Consider the following 19645-nt stretch of genomic DNA (forward strand, 5'->3'; position numbering starts at 1 on the left):
ACATCCTGGGCAGCTGGTTACGAAAGGCGATGACTTGGCAGGTGCCTTGGGTGAGCGCTGCTGCACTCATCAGGTACCACAGAGACTGGGTTTAGTCATGCGTGAGCTTTGCTAGGCGGAACTTTGGTGTGCCTTTGTGCAGCGCTGCAGTCAGGTAGCCATGAAGCCCGCTTGGAGGGCTGGGGATGCTTTTAAGACTCAGAGGTGTTGTAATTCTTCAGAAGAGACCGTCCACAATGTGTTGTAAATTAATTACAATGTTGGCATCAACAGGAGAATCTTACAGCAAAGACAGCAAATGTGGAAAGCTTAATGCTAAATATGTCAGCAAAAAAATGAAACGTGGACATCTCCCACTTTCTTCTTGAACTGGAGGTCATGAGTAGCCACATAAAAAGGCTGTAATTTGTTTTGTCTCAGCTGTTAGGACATCAGAACACAGCTTTTATGGGACCACGTCTGTATAGACATTTAATGGAAACTCACCAAATTATTTGGCTTCACAAATAGCATTGGAACTGTTCTAGCAGCAAATTAAATACTTGCCAAAGGTTGTCATTTTGCGACTGAGATGTCTAAAATACACAGCAGCTAGCCAAGGTGATTTGGAAACTTTGTTGTCTGTCCAGATTGTTTGACTTGACATTGTCACTTAAGCTGGAAACATATAGGTTAACTCCCCTCTGGTTCCAGGAATTGAAGACAAGTGGTAGCTCTTAAGAGCAGGCAGTATTTTCTAAAACATAATAATAAAGCAAAAATGTTGATTTTTACTACTGCAAAGAAAAGAAGATGAATGCTATTCTGAATGTGTCACATAGTTACTGTTCCAAATAACCAGTGTTTATTGCACTGGGGCTATAAAATGTTCCTTTGTCCCATTTTTGCCTGGCTATCTCTCATCTCAGCTACTTCAGTTCTTCCTTTTTTGGCCTGCCTCTCCCTTTTTTGTGCCTCTTCTAACTCCAGTTTTCTGTTTCTGATCATGTCTCTAGAGGGGCTTTGTGTTTCCATTTTGCATTGAATGCTTCATTGTTTCCTCTACCTTCTGCATATTTTACATCTGCCTGTAATAGATTTCTTCATGATTTGGCTTTTATATTATTGTTGGTATTAGTACATGCATCACTACTCCATTCTGAGTTAAACAGCAAATTTTAGTATTTCAAATTGCAAGTGAGAATCCACTAACAGTTACTGAGGTTTGATTTTGTTATTTTAACACTTGTTTGGGTACAGGTGCTTTGGGAAGGACCCTCTGCTGCTGGTTCTGATGCTCCTGGAATGATTGCTGTCTGCAAACACCATTATGTGTCTTGCTGTTGAGTGTTTGCTGCTGGCTTTGAGGTGAGGGACCGTGTTAGTGCTGTAATTAGTAACGTTAACACAGTTTTCATCACAGAATCATCCAACAATTTTGGTTGGAAGGGAACTTCAAAGGTCATCCAGTTCCAGCCTTCCTGCCTGGGGGGTTGGCAGGGAACTTTCCACTCCACCAGGTTGCCCAAAGCCCCATCCAACCTGACCTTGAACACTGCCAGTGATGGGGCATCCATAACTTCTCTGGGCAACCTAATCCAGTGCCTCACTGTGATAATCATTAAAAAAATTCTTCCTTGTACCCAGTCGAAATCTACCCTCTTTCAAATGAAAACCTTGTACCTAGTCTAAATTATCCTCTTTCAAATTAAAACCTGTCATCCTGTCACTGGGTTGACCTTGGCCTACTGCCAGGTGCCCACCCCAGTGCTCTATCACCCCCTGCTCCCCAGCACCACAGGGAAGGAGGAAATAAGATGGATAGAAAAAAGATCTGTGGTTCACAATAAAGGCAGTTTAATAGAGAAAAAAATAGGGTTGTGACATGGAGTCCTGCTTGTGCTCCCAGCTTTGAGGCAGGCATCTTTATTGCTGGCAGTAGCAGAGGGGTTTTACGTAGTGCCAACTTCTCCTGCCCTTTTTCTGGTACACATACACAAGCTAGATGAAAAATGCAAGCAAACCCATTTTGATAGTAATCTGGGAGCCCAGGTGGGACCCTGTGGGCTCCCCACCTGGTGAGTGAGGTGATGGCATATGACCCAGCCAGTACTGGGTGAGTTCTCTTGATTGTCCTTGCAGGATCCACACTCCCTGGGAAAGTACTGAAACTGGGGACAGCATCAGTCATTGGAGGTTCAGTCAGTGGGGTTCACTGGTGACAGAAATTCTGGAAAACTAGACAAAAATGGACAGTACTTCGGGACTCCCATCGAGCTGGATGTAATTCTGTGTCAGGATGAGTGGCTGGAATGCTGGAGGGGAGACCCTCCGAGCACTGGCCCTGGGGAGGTTCCTCTGATATGAGTCAGTTGACCTTCCTGCCTCCTGTGTGATACATTGTAAGGCAGAATTGCTTCATACCTGCTCACTGTTCCCATCACCTTCTTATCCATCACAGGACAAACTGGAAACAACTTCCAAGATCTGTTGCTCTATCACCTCCCCAGGAATGGAGGTGCAGTTGGCAGGCCTAGTGAGGGCCCTGGAAAAGGAGAAGGAGTATGGTGGGCAGTGGCTGAGGGAGGAGTAACACCTAGATGGTCTTTGTTTTCTAGGAGGAATAACAGGGTAAGACCAGGGAACTGTCTGTGTCACAAAGGGAAAAAGGAAAAAAAAAAAAAAAAAAGGCAGCCTGTGGAAGAACTGGCAAACTGATAACAATGGACATGGAGGAGGCTGAAGTATTCAATGAATTTTCTGTCTCAGTTTTCACTGGCGACCTCTCCTCTTCCGCCTCTTGAGTCAATGGCTCTCAAGGCAGGGATTGGGGAACAAAGTCCCTCCAACTGTAAGAGAAGATCGGGGTCGAGAGCACCTGAGGAACCTGAACATGGCTGAGTCTGTGGTGAGATGTGTCCTAGAGTCCTGAGGGAATGGCTGGTGTATTTGCCAAGCCATTCTCCATGATACTTGAAGTCATGGAAGTCAGGTGAAGTCCCCAGGTGACTGGAAGCAGCCTGTGGAAGAAACAATCAGTGAAATGCTGCCAGGTTCACAGCAAGCACAGGGAATGTCCTGGAGCACAGGCTCCTCTCGGTGCCTCCAGCGTGAGCAGCAGTTGCCGGTGGGATCCGGTGGGAGTTTTATGTCCAGGCACCAGGATGCACATTCCAAGCCACCTTAATGGGCAGCACTTGCTCACAGGACACCAGCACAACAGCTGAAAGACCTGCAGGGCTAGTTCTGGCTGGGGAAGGGACATGGGGACACTTTGGAAAACCCTGGCCAAGCCCAGCCTATTCATCCAGCTTAGTGCCAGGGTGTGAATGCTGGAGCAGCTGCGGGTTCCTGGTGCCCTGCAAAACCTCCTTTCCTGGTGCATGACAGTCCCTTGGGCAGAGCACTTGCCTGCTCTCTGCTCCCCATAGTGAGGACATGCACAGAACCAGCCCTGACAGGAGTGTCCTCATCGTTGTCACCACCAGTGGTGCTCTGACAAGGCAGAGTTGCCCTCCAGAAAGCCCTGGGGCTTTTCTTAGGCTCTGCAGGGGCCCACATAGGGACTTAACTGACCTCCAGAGTGCTCTGAGGCCTCACCTGGGCTTTGCTGGGACCTGCTGGAGGCCCCTGCTGCCCTCCACAGGTCCTTCCACTCTAAAAAAGTCTAAATATCCCCCAAAAAATCACTTTTTATTAGAAATTCACTTCTGTAGATAAACTGGAGGTTGGTATAGGCTACATTTATTGAAGCTTTTTAGCCCCACTAAGATCATCTTCCTTCAAAACAGGACAAAACAGGACAAAATAGGAGGGCAGCAGGGGAATGCAATGGGCTCAGCAAAGCCCAGATGAGAACCTGAGTCACTTCGGAGAGTGACCAAAGCAGATGGGCAGAATCCCCTCCCTGGCCCTGCTGCCCATGGGGCTTTGGATGCTGCCCAGGGTGCATTTGGCCTTCTGGGCTGGGTGTGCACAGTGACAGCTCATGCCCAATAAACCATCCAGTATTCCCAGTTTCTCCTCTGGGCTGTTCTCAATCCATTCACCCCCTGCTCTGCACAGGTACTGTGGACTGCCCCAGCCCAGGTGCAGGACCTTGCACTTGGCCTTGTTGAACTTCATGGGGTTCATGTGGGCCTCCAGCCTGTCCAGCTCCCTCTGTACAACATCCCTTCCCTCAAGTGACTCACCTGCAGCACTCAGCTTGCTGTCATCCTCAGACTTGGGGAGGGTGCACGGTGTGGTAGCCGAGTTTATCGGAGCCCTTCCCTTGCCGTGATGGACAGGGCAGGTCAGCACCTGCCACGGCCTTCCTGACAGTTTCTGCAGCTGCCTAGGAACGTTGCCCTTTATCATGAAGTTGTGAGGGCCTGTTAGGATTTTTAGCATAACTCATTGCTGACATTGTAAACTGAATGTTTTCCATCAAAACTGAAATTTCATTCACTTGATGTTCAGTTCAGATGTTGTCTGAACCAACACAAGCTGTTTTCCTGATCCAGCTGAAATTAACTCACAGTAGTCCTTCTGGATTATTAGCTTGACCCCTACCTACTCTTCATTAGCAATGTTATCCAAAACTTTTGTAGGCAAACTGTCTTGCCCCACAGAGGTGAAAAGAGCTCCTTCATGGACTTCACATGGCCTGAGAAAATCAAGGTCTATGAACTCCTACACACATCTCCCTCTGTACCACCCCAGGTGGGCCACAACAGGATCAGTGAAATAAACCACATTTAGAAGGAAAATCTTAATTAGTCTCTTTGGACACCTTAATTCTATTCCTGTTGATTTCTTCTTCTTTCTGTTTCTTCTTCATCTGGGCTTTGATTGCACGGGACTCATTCAGCTTTTGAAAGGGAATAGAGTAAGATGAACAGGGCAGGCAATAGAATATGAAGAAAAAAGTATTCTCTTTTATTTGAATGGTTGCTATATTCAGATAATTAAGTAGAATTATCATAGGAATGAAAATCAAATTTCCCTTCTCCCCAAGGAATCCAAAAAATGTTGCTATGTACAGAATTTACAATTATATGCAATGGTTATTATTATTATTATGGACTCCAAAATTTGGTATTACTGGTTAAAACACCCATACTGAAGCTAGAGCAGGATGTTTCCATCCTGTACCTTTCATAATGTTCTTTAAACTTTATAGGTATGCTTCCAAAATGATTGCTCTTCCAAGGATGAGGAACCTTCTTCACCTGCATACAGTTATCATCATCCACAGTCTACATAATTAAATTGTATTCCTTTTTGAGCAGGTGAGAAGTCAGGGAAAACAGGCCAGGAGAGCAAATGTGTTTCGGGTTCTGTTTTCTCTTGGAGGCATATGAAAAACAATACAAAGCAGGTGTGGAACAAAAAATCTACTGATAAATCAACAGCTGTTAGGCATCTTGGTAACTTTGGATGGAAATCCTTTGTTTCATGAATTTTCTTACTTTTGCTTACAGAAGCTTCCTTAGTTTTCATGGATTATTTGGCAGAAAGCTTTTCTGGTTTGGTTCAAGCTGCTGAACCTCTGTAACTCCCTTTGTAACTCCAGTCCATGGGCACTACAGACACCCAGTTTATCTTTAAAAATTAGAGGCCATGAAGAACTCAGCGGTATCTCTAACTTCACCTTCAATCAAATGACCAGAAAAAGGATTTCAAAGATCCATGTGCAATTAAATGAATTGGAACTCAGTCCTGGTGTGTTACTAGTCGGACTTTGCTTCTTTAACTCAGCTTCATTTTCCAGTCTGAACCTTCACAGCCGCTCTGCATAAGGAAAGTTGCCCTGAGCTGGTAGGATTGGAGCTTTGTAACCAGGTGTGCTGGGACACACCCGTGTTGCTGATGAGTGGAACTGAACGTGGGGTGAATGTGTCTTCCACAACCGGAACTGTCGGTCTCAGTCCGTGTCAAGGGTACCAGGCTCCTTCCTAAGAATCCTTGGGAACAGCAGTCCTTGCTGTGCAGCTCAAGCAGAGAGAGCTCTAAGTGCTGTGGCAGGACCTGTGCTTCCCTGCCAGCCCAGAGACAGCCCCCCATAAATCAAGATTAAAGTTTGATGAGAGCAGAAAGGTATCCTGCTAGTCCCAGCTTTGTCTCTGTATGCCACAGAAATAGCAGCCTTCAGTCTCCTTATTCAATGCATAAAATGCATAGTAGTAAACTGTGCATTACCCCCTTTCAGTTTCCTGGACATAAGAAAAACAGTTACTGTCCTTCTATATGCCGCCAGGGGCAGGTGACAGGCAGCAGCAGTGTTGCACTGTGAGCAGCACTATTCAGATGTGCTCTTCCTGGGATCCCGATGCACCTGAGGTTCACACATTAGCAGCCTTGGCTTTTTAATCAGGGAAATGAAGCATCCATAAGCAACAAAACAAGGCTTGAAATCATCCTCATTTGTATTATACAGAATTTCTATATTCATCAGTACACAAGTGATTGCTAAACAGGTCCTCACTATATTTACTTGGATTTCCAAACAAGGTGGTTATTATGCAAACAGGTTAGCTTTGTGGAGGCATCTCCAGGATGAGCTTAACCCTGTCCTGTTCGGTTCCTCTTGCCTGAGCCTTATAGGTCTGTAAACGTTCATGTTGTTATAGGGAACTGTGGTGTTTTCGGCCATGTAGTGTGGCTGATAGTAGTTAGGCTGGATGGCCTTCTGTGGAGGCGGGGGAGTGAATGAGACATAGCTGTGGAAGGAGTTGACTCGCTGGAGAGGTGACTGGGGGCTGAAGTTGCTGTTGAACATGAGCGCTCGGGGGGTCTGCTTGCTCTGGTGGGCGCTCCCAGCTGAGAGGCTGCTGAAGTCGGACAGGGTGTTGGCGCTGCCCTCCTCGCTGTAGGGGAGGCTGCGCGGGGGGGCCCAGCTGCGGCTGAACAGGAAGGGGAGGCTGCGCGGCGGCGTCTTGGGGCCCCGCACGGGCTTGGACAGCGCGTACAGGTGCCGGAACTCCTCGTCAAACAGCTCCACAACCTGGCCCGTGAACTTGGAGAGGAGGTTGCGGTGAACCTGGCCACACAGCCACGTGAAGCTGGAAGAAGAGACAAGGTAAGGGTTAGAGTTAACACTGGCCATCAGGAACTGCAGATCCCCCGCAGGGGTGATGCGATAGGCAAATGTGTTTTACTGCTGAAGCTTCTTGTCTCAACACAAGATGAAGATGGTGTCGAAGTTGAATTTCAGGTCAGTTCACATCAGTGCTCTTTAACTTGGATCAATCTTTGTTATTGCAGCTGCCTCTAAAACCTTCAAGAAACCTTGCAACGTTATGCAACCTCCTGAAGGGAGTGGTGATCCAGATCCACTGCACGGATAAATGTCAGATACAATACCCAAGGTATGTGTGTCTGTTCCATGGAAAGGAGTTTAGACCCCTCTTTTGGGGACCTCTCTTCCATGCACAATGCTTAAATTCAGGTCTTGCCACATCTTATCTGCACACACATAAATTGTACCTTGTACCCTGCATCATGCTATTCCACTTGGTAACTCTCAGCCACTCCAAGTGTCATCATAAAGACTAGGAAAAAAGAACCATCCTTTGTTTTCATTTTCCAAAATCTTTCTGTATTGGTCAAGAGAAACACTTAAAAACCCAACCTTCCTGTCACATCCCATACCACAAAGGAAGCTGCCACACCTGACAAATGCTTGTTTTCTTCACTACAGAGAAAATGAAATTACAATTATTTCCTACAGCATTTCCGAAAATAAATGTACTACTTTGCTATAAAGTAAGGGAGAAACACCACAATAGTTTTAATTCTGGTAGTTCAGAGACACACCTTAGGATAACCCACAGCTTTTAAATCATTTTTCTTTTATGTGCTTCCCTAATCCACTCAGCAAATATAAATTTGTGCTTTTATAAAACCACAAGCCAGCTTGATTGTGTTGTGCAGGCTGCCGTGTCTGAGCAGCAGCAGCAGCACCACCACCAATAAAATGAGCATAGTTGAGAGAATGAAATGTAATTACTCCCTGAACTGACCAGGGCTTGAGCTGTGCAGCAGAGGATAGAGAGCAGTGCTGGATTTGAAGCTGAGATTATTCTGTGTTGGCAAAGCTCTGCCATGGTTATTCCTGTGTGACTTTATTAGCTACGCTGGATTTGCACAAGGGCTGCTGAGAGCCAGATTTGGCTGTAGGTGTGTGCACTTAAAATCTTGTCATGTTTTGATAAAACTCCTGTGAAGCTCAGTGGGACTGACAGCCTGAGCTGATACTGAGGCAGTAAGACAGACAATTTACATCTGCTTGTCCAGAGCATTCCTAAGGAGGGTTGGGTTTGAGGTATACAGTGATTTTATACTGTCACTTTAGGAGCAGGGGGAGGAGTGAAGAAATCAGTTCAATGCCACTGGGCACCCATACAATTTATACTGTACATTTTATGATTGGACATAAAAACACATAGTAAGTTACAAAAACTCAGGTATTTCTCATCCACTGTGTTCAAATCATTCTAAATGGACAAAACCTTGGGAGCCAAGGTAAAGAGCAAGCTAACTCCCTGCTGGGTGTGTAACATCTGCTGTGCCAGCTCAACATTGCCTTTATTCACTGAGCAGTGCCCTCTAAACCCTTGCATATCCTTATCTAACTGTTAAAGAGACAATAGGTCAGGAATAAATTTAAAATGCACACAATTTTTCTAGGATATCTATATTGAAGGTTACAAACTCATGAAAGGGCTGAGGTCTAAAGTATCATGTTTATACTTTATGTGCTAGAGGTAAACCTAGTTTATAAAATTTCTTTTATTAGACAGAAATAAAAATCAATTATACATTTAAATGGCTGTTAAAAGCCTAACAGAATCAGAGGAAGAAACCTGTTCTGCCCAATTTTGATAATTTACTCCCACATGTATCTTCCTGGAGTACTTAACAGACAGATACTAGATTGTGGGTCATTGATTTTACCTGTAACCCTTGTAAACAGAGAAAGATCAAATGAATATCAGTTCTTGAGATTCTCCAAGAACTGATGGCAAATGGGTCAGCTCAAAGTTGCAAGGTAAGATCTTTGTGATTATAGACAAACGCTTGTGGACTTGTTGTGTAGTGAGTCACAGCAATTTACAGCCTTTGTACTTTGCTGGAGAACAAAACAAAACTTGGCTTAAAGACTTAACAGGTTATCATCCAAGAGAAAATGCATTGTTTAGGTTTTAGGCCTTGTTTTGCTTCTTAGTTTACAATTCTGAGTGCCCTTTTGGGACAGGCTCAGAGAAGTCTGTTATTGTCACCACCTGCCCAGAAGGATCACTTTTCTCCCAGGTTTTTTTGGGTGAGGCCCATCAAAAGAAGAGAAAGCACAAAGAAATGATGTCTGGCTTGGGGCCAACACAGATAGATACTGCTCAGCCATCTTTCCAGGGCTGTGTCCTATGTCCTGTTACAGACACTCTCAATTATGATGGTCTCAGGCAAATCCCACCTCTCCTGTTCAGCACTGGACTTGTTTTATAATGGGTGTCCTCTGCACCGCTGGAGCTGCAGTTCAGAAGGGATGTTCTCATCCCTGTGTTCACAATGCTGCAGGCACAAGCAGCAAACACCCATGGAATCTGAAACAGCAGCAAGGACGGACTGGGCTCAGGTTTGGGTTACCCCAGATGTTCATGTTGCCTGCTGGTGGATAACCTGTGTTGGAGAAAACTGCCCCACCTGAAGTGATGCTCCTGGAAAAGCATGTCTGTGTTAGCTGTTAGATGCTGACTCTGAAGAGGCCAGTGGCTTTCAGAGTGGCAGCCAGGGAGATCCTCAGCTGCCCCTGGGGGTCAAGGTCTGTGCTTTCTGCTGTGTTCATTTTGCCTTCTTTAGGAATGGTGAGCTCATGCACTATCTAATTTCAAAGTCATTTAAAAAATGGAATAACAGTTTCCATAGGATGGGGTAGAGTGACACAGAGGCAGCAAAAAGCAATACTGCATTCTAACCCCTTACCATAGACACTGGCAATAAAAATTGAGAGTATGTCCTGAAGGGCTATTTTATTTCCTCAGCCTGTTCCCCCCACCATTATTACAACTACCATGCAGAGCTTAGCACTTTGGTGAAATTTGGTGTTGTATTTTAAAATCTTTGTATCAGTTTTAAGATCTACTCCAATGTGATTTCCAACAAATGCATTGCAGAAGAGTTTGAGTGTTTCACTCAACATCATTCTTGTTTAGACCCGAAGAGGTTGGTGGATAAGATTTAGGCATAACAAAAATCTTTCAGGTTAATAAAGTGAGAGCTAGCAAGAAATGCCACATAAACTGGTAGCCAGCTATAACCCATGTGAATTGCAAACTGGTGCTGAACGTGCTGAAGTTAAATAGTTTTTCATAGTTTTAAATACATTTGTTCCTCACCACCCTCTTTGTTTGAGTGCTAGATATGGAATTACATAGTTTGACAAGGTACTTGAGATTAGAAGGTATTCAGCACCATTAGAGAAAGACAGAAGTGACTGCACAGGACTTCAGGTGTTTTTAGTGTTTTTGGTATTGAAGAAAAGCCAAGAGGAAGCTTCTTGGTCAAAGAAAATAGATCTTCTGTCCTTCTCCCACACATCCTTCACTTCCACTCTATACGAGTCTTTTGTTGGATTTTAACACATCTTTGACCAGGGATTAAAAAACACCCAAAATAACAAGAAAACAAAAGAACAGTCAACTAAAAAAACTCCAACCCTGAGTGTCCACTGAGTTTTCTGGTGGTTCATTTGGAAATGGAATGAAAAGTGGGTGCCTGTGTTAGTGTACATCTGAGCTCCTGCAGCCCATCCCGACAAATTCACATTTTCCTTCATTACTGTAGTTCTGTAAACTTCCTGGTGGCACAGTTTTATCAGACCAGAGGCATTTAAACTTCCAAATTGTAAACTGGGATTAAGAAAAATAATCACATCCTTTTAATTAAATAATCACCTCTTGTATTTTTGTACCTGGATTTCTAGGATACACTTGGTCATTTGTGAAACATATCTATGTAGCCATGACGCTCAGAAACTTCATTTATTTGATGCAAGCTCAGTCTCCTGAAATTCCCTGACCAGAGGATCTAGGATCTTACTTAAAAATCCAGTTGTTGAGATGCTATATCCACTACCTGAAATAATTACAGCAGCACAAACAAAACAAACACACAAAGAAAATTTTTTAAAAGGGAAAACACAAAGGTACAGCAGTTATGTAGATATATAGTGCCTAGCTGTTAATGAAACACATGGAAAAACAGTAAGTCTCTGAAGTATTTCTGTTTTACCTTTAATCACTGAATTTGTCATATGAAGAACAAATCCTTAGATAAGCTGAGTGACATATGCTAATTAAGGGATCCCGAGGGAGACAGAAATGTATCATGTCTCATGATCACAACACTTGAGAACCCTAACAATGAGGAAAGCATAATATTAAGCTGTACACATTTCTAGTTTTGCCCCAGGGCTGCACTGGCAGAGTTGTTTACATTAGTTTCTGAACATTTAAATTAAAACCCATGCTCCATAAAGAACTAAGAGCAGCTTTAAAGCAAGTTAAGTAGATTTTGGAAAACTGGCACATATTTGAAAACATGAGGTGCTTTTTGTTAAACAAAAGCTTCTTACCTTACAAAGATTTCCATGTCACTTTTTTTTGGAAGAAGTATTAAAAATCATAAACGAATACCTAGAGATGAAGTGCAATGGCTTATCTCACCTGTAAGATCCTGAGAGCACATATCTCCAGTCAGAGATAAGAAATTTTTCTTGAATTTTTCCTGAAAATTTCCTGCCTGACTTGGCACAGTAAACCTCTCCAGTAACACTGCGGACTGAAATATTCTGTAAATAAAAATAAAATCGAGTGAATGACATGAATTTTTAATTAAAAATCAGACAGGGAGGGCCCTCTTACCCCCCTGCCTTTAGCTCTTCACTGCCCCAAAGTCAAATTTCTTTATGGACTCTCTGATGTGATATTTGAAGGTTTGTGTCCAGAAGAAACCTAGCCAAGGTTTTTAACCTAACCACTTGCCAGGGGTTACTTGTTGCACTGGGGATATAAACCTGCGTGGAAGCTCATGCAGGTGGAGCTGAGCTGTGTGACAGTAACTGACCCTACCCCAGCAAAAGGAGCACAGATGTGTCCATAGCTGGGAGCAGCCTGTTGCCTTCCACTGACACCCCAGGCACAATCTGCTGTAGCTGTATACTCCTTTGATTTACATTGCCTGTGCCATGACACAGCAGGGCAAAACCTCTGCTCCTCCAATCCATCTGAGCCTGCAAGGACACACGTGCAAGGACACACACTCCTGAGGAGTGAGGGTTTACAGGCATGCAAGCATTTATGAAGATGCATTATTAATTTCAGCTTCTTTATATATTTGGGATGGAATTCAGCTGTTGAAAACCAGGTGTCTGGTGTATGTGTAAGATGCCCTCAGGTCTCCTGTGCACCCACAGCTGCCATTCCAGAGGTCTGTGGCCTCTGCAGTTTCACCCATCCCCAGGGAGATGCCATAGGAGCTCTACAGCATCTCAAGCAACAACTGAAATAAACCCAAGGAGGGCTTCTTTTAAAGCCAGCTCCTTCTGACAGAGATGAAGGCAGATTAAACTAACAGCCACCTAAATTTGAGAGTTTTTAACATATTTTATCAGAAATGTTAAAATTTTAAAAGAGCTTTAACACATTTTATCAGAAACCTCCCAGTGCAGCCAAGCTATGGCTATGCAGAAGAGTTTTGTGCACCTTGTCCCTGTGGCTGCCAGACCACAGCTGCTGCAGAGCTATTAAACAGAAGCAGCTCTAATGCCTATGTTAGATAACTCTACTAGGGAAATCTAAGTCCTGTTTTAAGACTTCAGGGCCAAGATTACTTTCATCTGGGGACCTAATGGAAATGCCTTATCTTTCTATAATATCCATGGGAAAATGTAGGCACCTTCAAAGAGGAATTGGGTGTGCTAACACTACCCCAGGAAATCTCTTGCACCCTTTTAATTAGAAGGTGGATTGACCCTAGCATAACCATGCTTCTAGCTCAGAGTGCCTGCAGTTAGGCACACAGCTCTCAGCCTAAGAGCTTCACAGAACCACAGTACCTTGAAGAGATCCTCAGAAATCTGCAGCTTGTCACACATCTCCGAGAAGAGATCTACGCTGCTGTGATCGAGCAGCAGGTAGACAAAGACCATGCGCTTGTTAGCTGCCTCCAGGAGGTCACAGAGAATCTCAGTGTCTGTGAACACATCCATCACAATGGCTAACACCTTCAGAAAAAGAGCAGAGGCATTAGCAGAGTCAATTTACATCACTTAAGGCTGCTATGAGGACACTGTGATGTAGTTCACTTGTTTAAAAAACATTCCAATAAACACAAATATTTAGTTATATGTGGATATTTTTTCTGGTTTTCTCCCTCTAAGTGCCTGAATCATTAAATTGATTAAACATATTGCCTCATTGTTTTATTCCTCATATAAAGCCAATATAACACATGGCATATGACAAGATAACATATGAATTTGTAGGTGAGATTTCAGCACTAGGAAATATATTGAAATACTTATCAGAAAATTATAAGGATGTGGCTAAATAAAAGACCATAGCCCTTTCCACAAGGCTCACTAGGTGTCATAAGCCACACACATTCAGCAAGAATCCCTGGATGATGCTTTCTCTTTTATGATTTACACCTGGACAGCCCTGGCTTTAAAAAGCTTCACCCTGTTGTTGGTGGGGTGATAGACTCCAACAGCTCCATATTTTTTTAAAACACTTATTTATAAACTAACTGTTAGAATCTAATCACACATCCATGCTCCCCAGTTCACAACTGGCAGAATACTGTAAAAGTCTCAGGACTGGGCATAAAAACCCTGACAACTATTTAAATGCACAGCCTGCAGCCAGTGTGGATCAAGGGAACTGTAAATGTGATATAAAACCAGTTCCATACTAGAAAGTGCTGGTCTTGTCTGATGTCTGCTGTTGCCCATGGAGAGGGTCAGTTCAGCCCAGCTATTACCTGACTTACCTTCAGGAGGTGCTTGTTTCTCCACTGACTGGAGAGGCAACCTTTGATAACTGCTCATGGGATATCAACTTCAATCAAAACAAACTTTACAGCATCTCTGTACATCTCTCTGACCAACTGCTTCCAGCTTGCTCTGAATCTTACTCCAAAGCCTATGCCCACACCTAACAGTAAGCTTATTCCCCTTGCCACCATGAGGATATCCTACAAGACCAGGCACATCCTGTGCAGCCATCATCCTCTTCACGCAGCCAAACTATTTGTGGAGCAGTGAGGATCCCACACCTTCCTCCTGCTGCCAAAGCCTGGTGCTTCAGAAAGAGCTTTGCCATGGCTAGGTAAGCACAATTATGTCCAACATCTCACATCCACACTTCCTGCTAATGCCCCAGCTCCAGACTATTCTCTCTGGTACAGCTCTTTACCACCTGTTCCCAATTTATATTTCTGTACCTGACTTTCCTCTCTTACTTGCAGTATTCTTCATTTCTTATGCCTGAATTTCATTTTGTGATTTGCACCAATTCCACAAATGTGTTAAAGTTGTAGCATACCTTGGCAATCCTTTGCAGTTTGAGATAACCCATAAACACAGTATTCATTCTGTTATTTTATTTTGTAATGCATATATCAAATACTAGACTATCCAGGATGGACCCTTTCCAGATGATAGCTAGCAACTGGTGCCATTGGAAAACCGTGCTCAAAAAAGCAGTTCACAAATTTATGTTGTTAGTGTCACTTCAGCACACTCTTGTAATGTAAATTAGATTATTAAGAAGGTCATGTGGACCAGGGGTTTATATTACATTTCTCAAGTTTTGCCTACAAGTTTTCTCTTCTTGGGACAGAAAATTGTTCTGGGTTGATATTTTACCTGATGCCTATTTTATTATTCCAATGACATTTCTTCTGTTCCTGCATCTTTCTGATGCCTCCAGCTTAAAAGGACTGGTCTATAGTTCCACTGGTGTGGTAAGCACTTGTAGGTTTTGAGAGAGCAGTTGTCAATGGGGATCCTTCTCCCCTGCCATTACACTCTGTGTTATCAGGGCCAGCACCTGCCCTTGAAGGGGAATAACACAGTGGAAAGAATCCAGAGAGCTCAGAAGTCTGTGCTGGACAGCACTATTGCATCCTGGCTTGGCTCCTGACCATTCCTGGGTGAACTGCTGTTGCTCTTTTGAATTTATATAAGGGCAAAACACCTGGATGATGGTAAACACAGCCCTGAAGTATCAAATTTTTTTTCCAGGAAAATAAGAGAGCTGCTAGAACACAGATGACATCAGTTTTCTGTCCCACCTCCAGCTGCTCAGTTGCTGGTTTCCCAGAATGTGGGCAGCCTGGCTTTGGCTTGTGGCTGGCACCTCTGTGGCCTCCACCACCTGTATGTAGTCAGAGGCACCTGCACCTTTCCCACATACCAAGTTACACTGCAGAATCTCTGTATGGAGCCCACATGACATTTTAACTGATACAGGCAACATATTGAGGATGAAAGGTGTATTTTCTGGATAATTTCCTTCCTCTGCGGATGGCTGCTGACATACCAGACATACTTGCCTTTCTTTGGCCTCCCCTTCACCACATCTCCCACAAATCCTCTTGAACAATTCCTAATGGCTGAGAGCTCACTTAGGCTTAATTCTCATTAATGGTGCAGTGGTCTGAACAGATAACACCATCCTGCTGGGGTGGTACATGAGAAGGGACAGAGCCAAGCTGCCCTTTCTGCAGCACATTTAATCCACTGGGTGAATGGGAGGTTACAAGAGAGAAGAGGGAATGCTTTTTCTTAAGTCACCAACATTAAAAAATCCTGGTGTGAGTAAAAAAAAAATTTAAAAAGCACTGCCTGTGTTCAACAACAAGCTCTTCACAGGCACTTTCTACGGCAAAGCTACACTGCAATGCACAGGGCTGCCTTGGATTAAACACCATGTTCACCTGAGTTTGTAAGAGCAAGAAAGAACTAAGTGCAGAGGGAACAATTCTCTCCTCATACCTGAGTGGTCTTGTGGATGTACCGGCGTATGATGTCTCTAATGTTGCTGTTCTTCTCCGTTTGGAAATACACAGTGGCCGTGGATTTTTCCTTTAAATAGGGCTTGTCTGCAGTAATCCATGTGTGGAGCAGAGCCGGCTCACTGCTGTCAGAAATGGTGGGGAAGTAGGTCCCCGAAGGCAGTGACCCAGCGTCGTTCTGTTTCGGTGCGGCTGCCCCGTCGGCACCTGGGGACTCCTGTGCATAATAAGACTCCCGGGCGTTATCCTTGATGTACTGAGCTTCCACCGAGGAGAGGAAATCCACCTCACCCTCTTTGCTCAGAGTTTCGAGATAAGAGTCTGTCCCACCATCCAAGAAGGCGTCCGTGGCCAATCTTATGCTTTCGTTGTGGCTGAAGTCCACTTTTGTCAACTTCAGGGACTGGTTCTTGATATCCTCCAGCCTCTTCCTTATCTTGCCCATATGTCTGGGGTGGTTCATGGCTCTTTGTCGCAGCAGCCGATCTGCCGGGCAGGCACCATGCATATGCGTGCCATAGGCAGTGCAATCGTCCTTCTTGTTTGAGGACTGCATTCTGGCATGAAATCACCTCGGCTGAACGAATTAACTATGAATAAAAATAAAGAGATCTTATTACCACAGGCAAATTCACACTCCCTGAATTTGTCTGTACAATTATCTTCAAAACGAACCTGAAGCTTGCTTCTCAGGTGCTGGTGTACTCCGGCAGCAATCTGTTTCCAGATGGGACACAAGTGCAAAGCTGATTAGATTGCTTATCTGAGAGGCACCCACCTCAGCCCCAGGGCATACGAAGAATTCGAGTCAAATTTACCACGGCCGTCGGATTCGATTGTATTTCCCTTCCTGTCGCATCCTGTGAAATATGAGTGAGGAAAGCACTCAAGCAAAAGCAGGTAGGCTCCCAAGCACCATTGCACAATCTTCAAAACAGCTTGAGGCTTCTCTGTCTTCCCATAGTATTCGTTAGGGAGAAAAAACAGCTCTGATGGTGAACTGGAACAGAGACAGCAGCCATGTCCATGGCTTCAAAACAGCAAAAAGGGTCATGGGCTCTGTTCTGCACCTACATGCTGCCAGGCAGGCTTAACAATAGATGTGAACTTCGTCACTGTGCCCCGTCCGGAGTATGTTGCTATTACCATAGACGATTCACTCACTTATTTCTTTAAAGCTTTGTGACTACGCCATCCTATTAAAAGAAAAATACCCCTTCCCAAACATCCTGAATATTACGTGGAGGGAGGGTTGTGAGCTGGCCTCAAAGCATCAGAAATACAAACACTCATCACTTGATTGTGCACATTTAAGGCTTTTTTTTTTTTTTTGGTGGTGGTTCTTTTTTTTTTTTTTTTCTTTTCTTCTCTTTTTTTTTTTTTTTTTTCCCAGGCTGCAGCTTCTGGAGTCACGTTGCCCCCGTGGCAGCTCCCTGCTGTGTCATTAGGTGGATGGAGGCGCGGGTTGCAGCGGGGCGACAGGCCAGAGCCCGGGGGCAGCCGGGCCGGCCGGTCTGACCGAGCAGAGGCGGGGCGGCAGCCCCTGCCCGAGGTGTCCATACCTGTGTGCGTGCCTGGCTGCAGCGCCACGTGTGACACACTTCCCGCACGCGGGTGGGCTGGCCTCGCCCGGCAGCCCTGTGTCCGTGCCACGGCTCCAGAGGGATGCGGGATCCGGGGGATGTGCCGGCCCGGCCTCTTGTGAGGGCCGCTGAGGCCGTGGGTGGGCAGGGAGAGGGTCCCGCCGGCCTGGGTCGGGAGCACGGGTGTCTTCAGGGACAGTTTTTCAGGGCAGCTTCACAGATTCTGGGGCTATGTCAGGTGCCGTTTGGGGTGGGGGAATAAAAATCACACGTAAAGATGAGACAAAGATGTACGAAACACAGAAGAGTATGAAATGGCTCGGATATTAATCCCGGAGCGACCACGTGGGGCCGAGGAGGGGCGGTGGCGGGGCCGTCCTCAGTTTCTGGGGTGATTTTAAAAACTACCCCGACCCTCCCTCCGCCCCCAACATCCGCCCGCAGCTGCCAGACGCGGCCGAAAGTCACTAATTATCGCCTGACCTGTTCTGCGCAATTAGGCCGAAAATGATGCCATCTAATTACCCTGACATGCAGCACTGTGCCCTGCCAACGCCGATCGGGGCCAGGGACGGCCCTCCCCTCTTGGCCAGGATCTCTCATGGTCACCCCGGTGTCCCTCAGGGTCAGCCTGGTCCCCCAGATGGGCACGGCCGGGGCTCCTCACAGGTTATACTACGGAACCTCACACTGTCACCCTAGAGAAGCCCCGCTGGCACGCTGCGGGCCCACAGGATCACTCAGAGCCCCCGCTCGGCCAGCACAGGTCCCCTCCCGCTGGGAGCGGTGTGGGTGGAGGAGGGGCCGGGCCGGGCTGGGCCGTGTCCTTCCGTGGCCCCGGCGGGAGCGAGGTCGGCGGCAGGACCGAGAGTCCTCACGGAGGCAGTCCAATCAGCCGCCTCGTTAGCGCAGTAGGTAGCGCGTCAGTCTCATAATCTGAAGGTCGTGAGTTCGATCCTCACACGGGGCAAAGGCGGGCAGCTCTTTTGCTTTCGGCCGCCTCCCCCGCGCTTTTAGCGGCGACAAGCTCGCACGACACCGCGCTCCGAGCCGGTCGGTGGCTCCCAAGCCGTGCTGGTCGTGATTTCCGAAGCGGCGGCTCCAGGTCACGGGCCTGTCTCTGCGGTAGCTGGGCTCGCGGCTGTAACTTCTGCAATTGTTGCAGCTTTTGGCAGCCGGTTTGCAGCCCCTGGGCTGTCTGCCAGCCCGTGCAGGGCTGTGGGCGCCGGGGAATGGCTCCTGCGGGGCAGTGGGCACTCCCGGGGCCAGGCTGTGCCCAGTGGCTGCCCCGGCTCCAGGAGCTACTGTGGGGACACGGCAGGACACCGGCCCCGCCTGCGAGAAACGCTCCAGTTAATGCACATTTACAGCTTTACCTTTTACAAACCATAAGCACATACACACATAGCCCATGGTGCAGGCCAAAACATCAGCGGGTTTATTATTTCCCTTTAAATGTAGAAATAATTATATGTAATCTCCAAGACAATAATCATAAAAAGACAATTTTTCTCATTAACTTCCTCTGCCTCTGAGATGATCCTGGCTTGTTGCTTTTTTCTCCCTTTGAAAAGGAATGGTGCCTCTTCTCCACACTCTGCTGAGGGCTGCAATGACATTTCGATGGATCCTGGTCGCTACTAATGTGACTCTTTCTACTTCCAGATGCAGAGGACATTAGGGCAAGGAAAACCAAGTACCTTTGTGCTTTTAGGTTTTCATGTAATTTAACAAGAAGAAGAGAGGCTGTTCCCCACCCCAGGTGACAAAAAGCTGCTGGTTAGAGGTATCATCCTGGGTCTGCCCGGTGCCTCAGCCCCCAGGGCCAGAACCAGCAGTCCTGCTCCCATACTGATCCCCTGAGAGCATCAGCAAAACCCCAGGGGAAGCAGAACAAATTAAGATCCCAGTCGTCATATTTTCACAGGGCCAAGTCTATCCCTGTATCAGCACTGTGTGTAGCAATTATGGATGATTCACTTTAATTTACTTTGCCCTATTCCCTTTTACTGTAACACCAC

At 45.9% G+C, this 19645-nt stretch overlaps 1 protein-coding gene across 1 annotated transcript; it reads right to left on the bottom strand.

The window, feature by feature from the left end:
• Positions 1-6481: 6481 nt before the first annotated feature.
• FAM83A (family with sequence similarity 83 member A) lies at positions 6482-16597 on the bottom strand (the record flags this gene model as incomplete). The annotated part of the gene is made up of 4 exons (XM_084210279.1): positions 6482-7025; positions 11688-11812; positions 13079-13246; positions 16022-16597. 4 exons carry the CDS (start codon positions 16595-16597, stop codon positions 6482-6484), a joined length of 1413 nt encoding a protein of 470 aa, XP_084066405.1.
• Positions 16598-19645: the final 3048 nt, after the last annotated feature.

The sequence above is a fragment of the Fringilla coelebs genome (genome assembly GCF_963513975.1).
Source record: "Fringilla coelebs genome assembly, chromosome: 1".
NCBI lineage: Eukaryota > Metazoa > Chordata > Aves > Passeriformes > Fringillidae > Fringilla > Fringilla coelebs.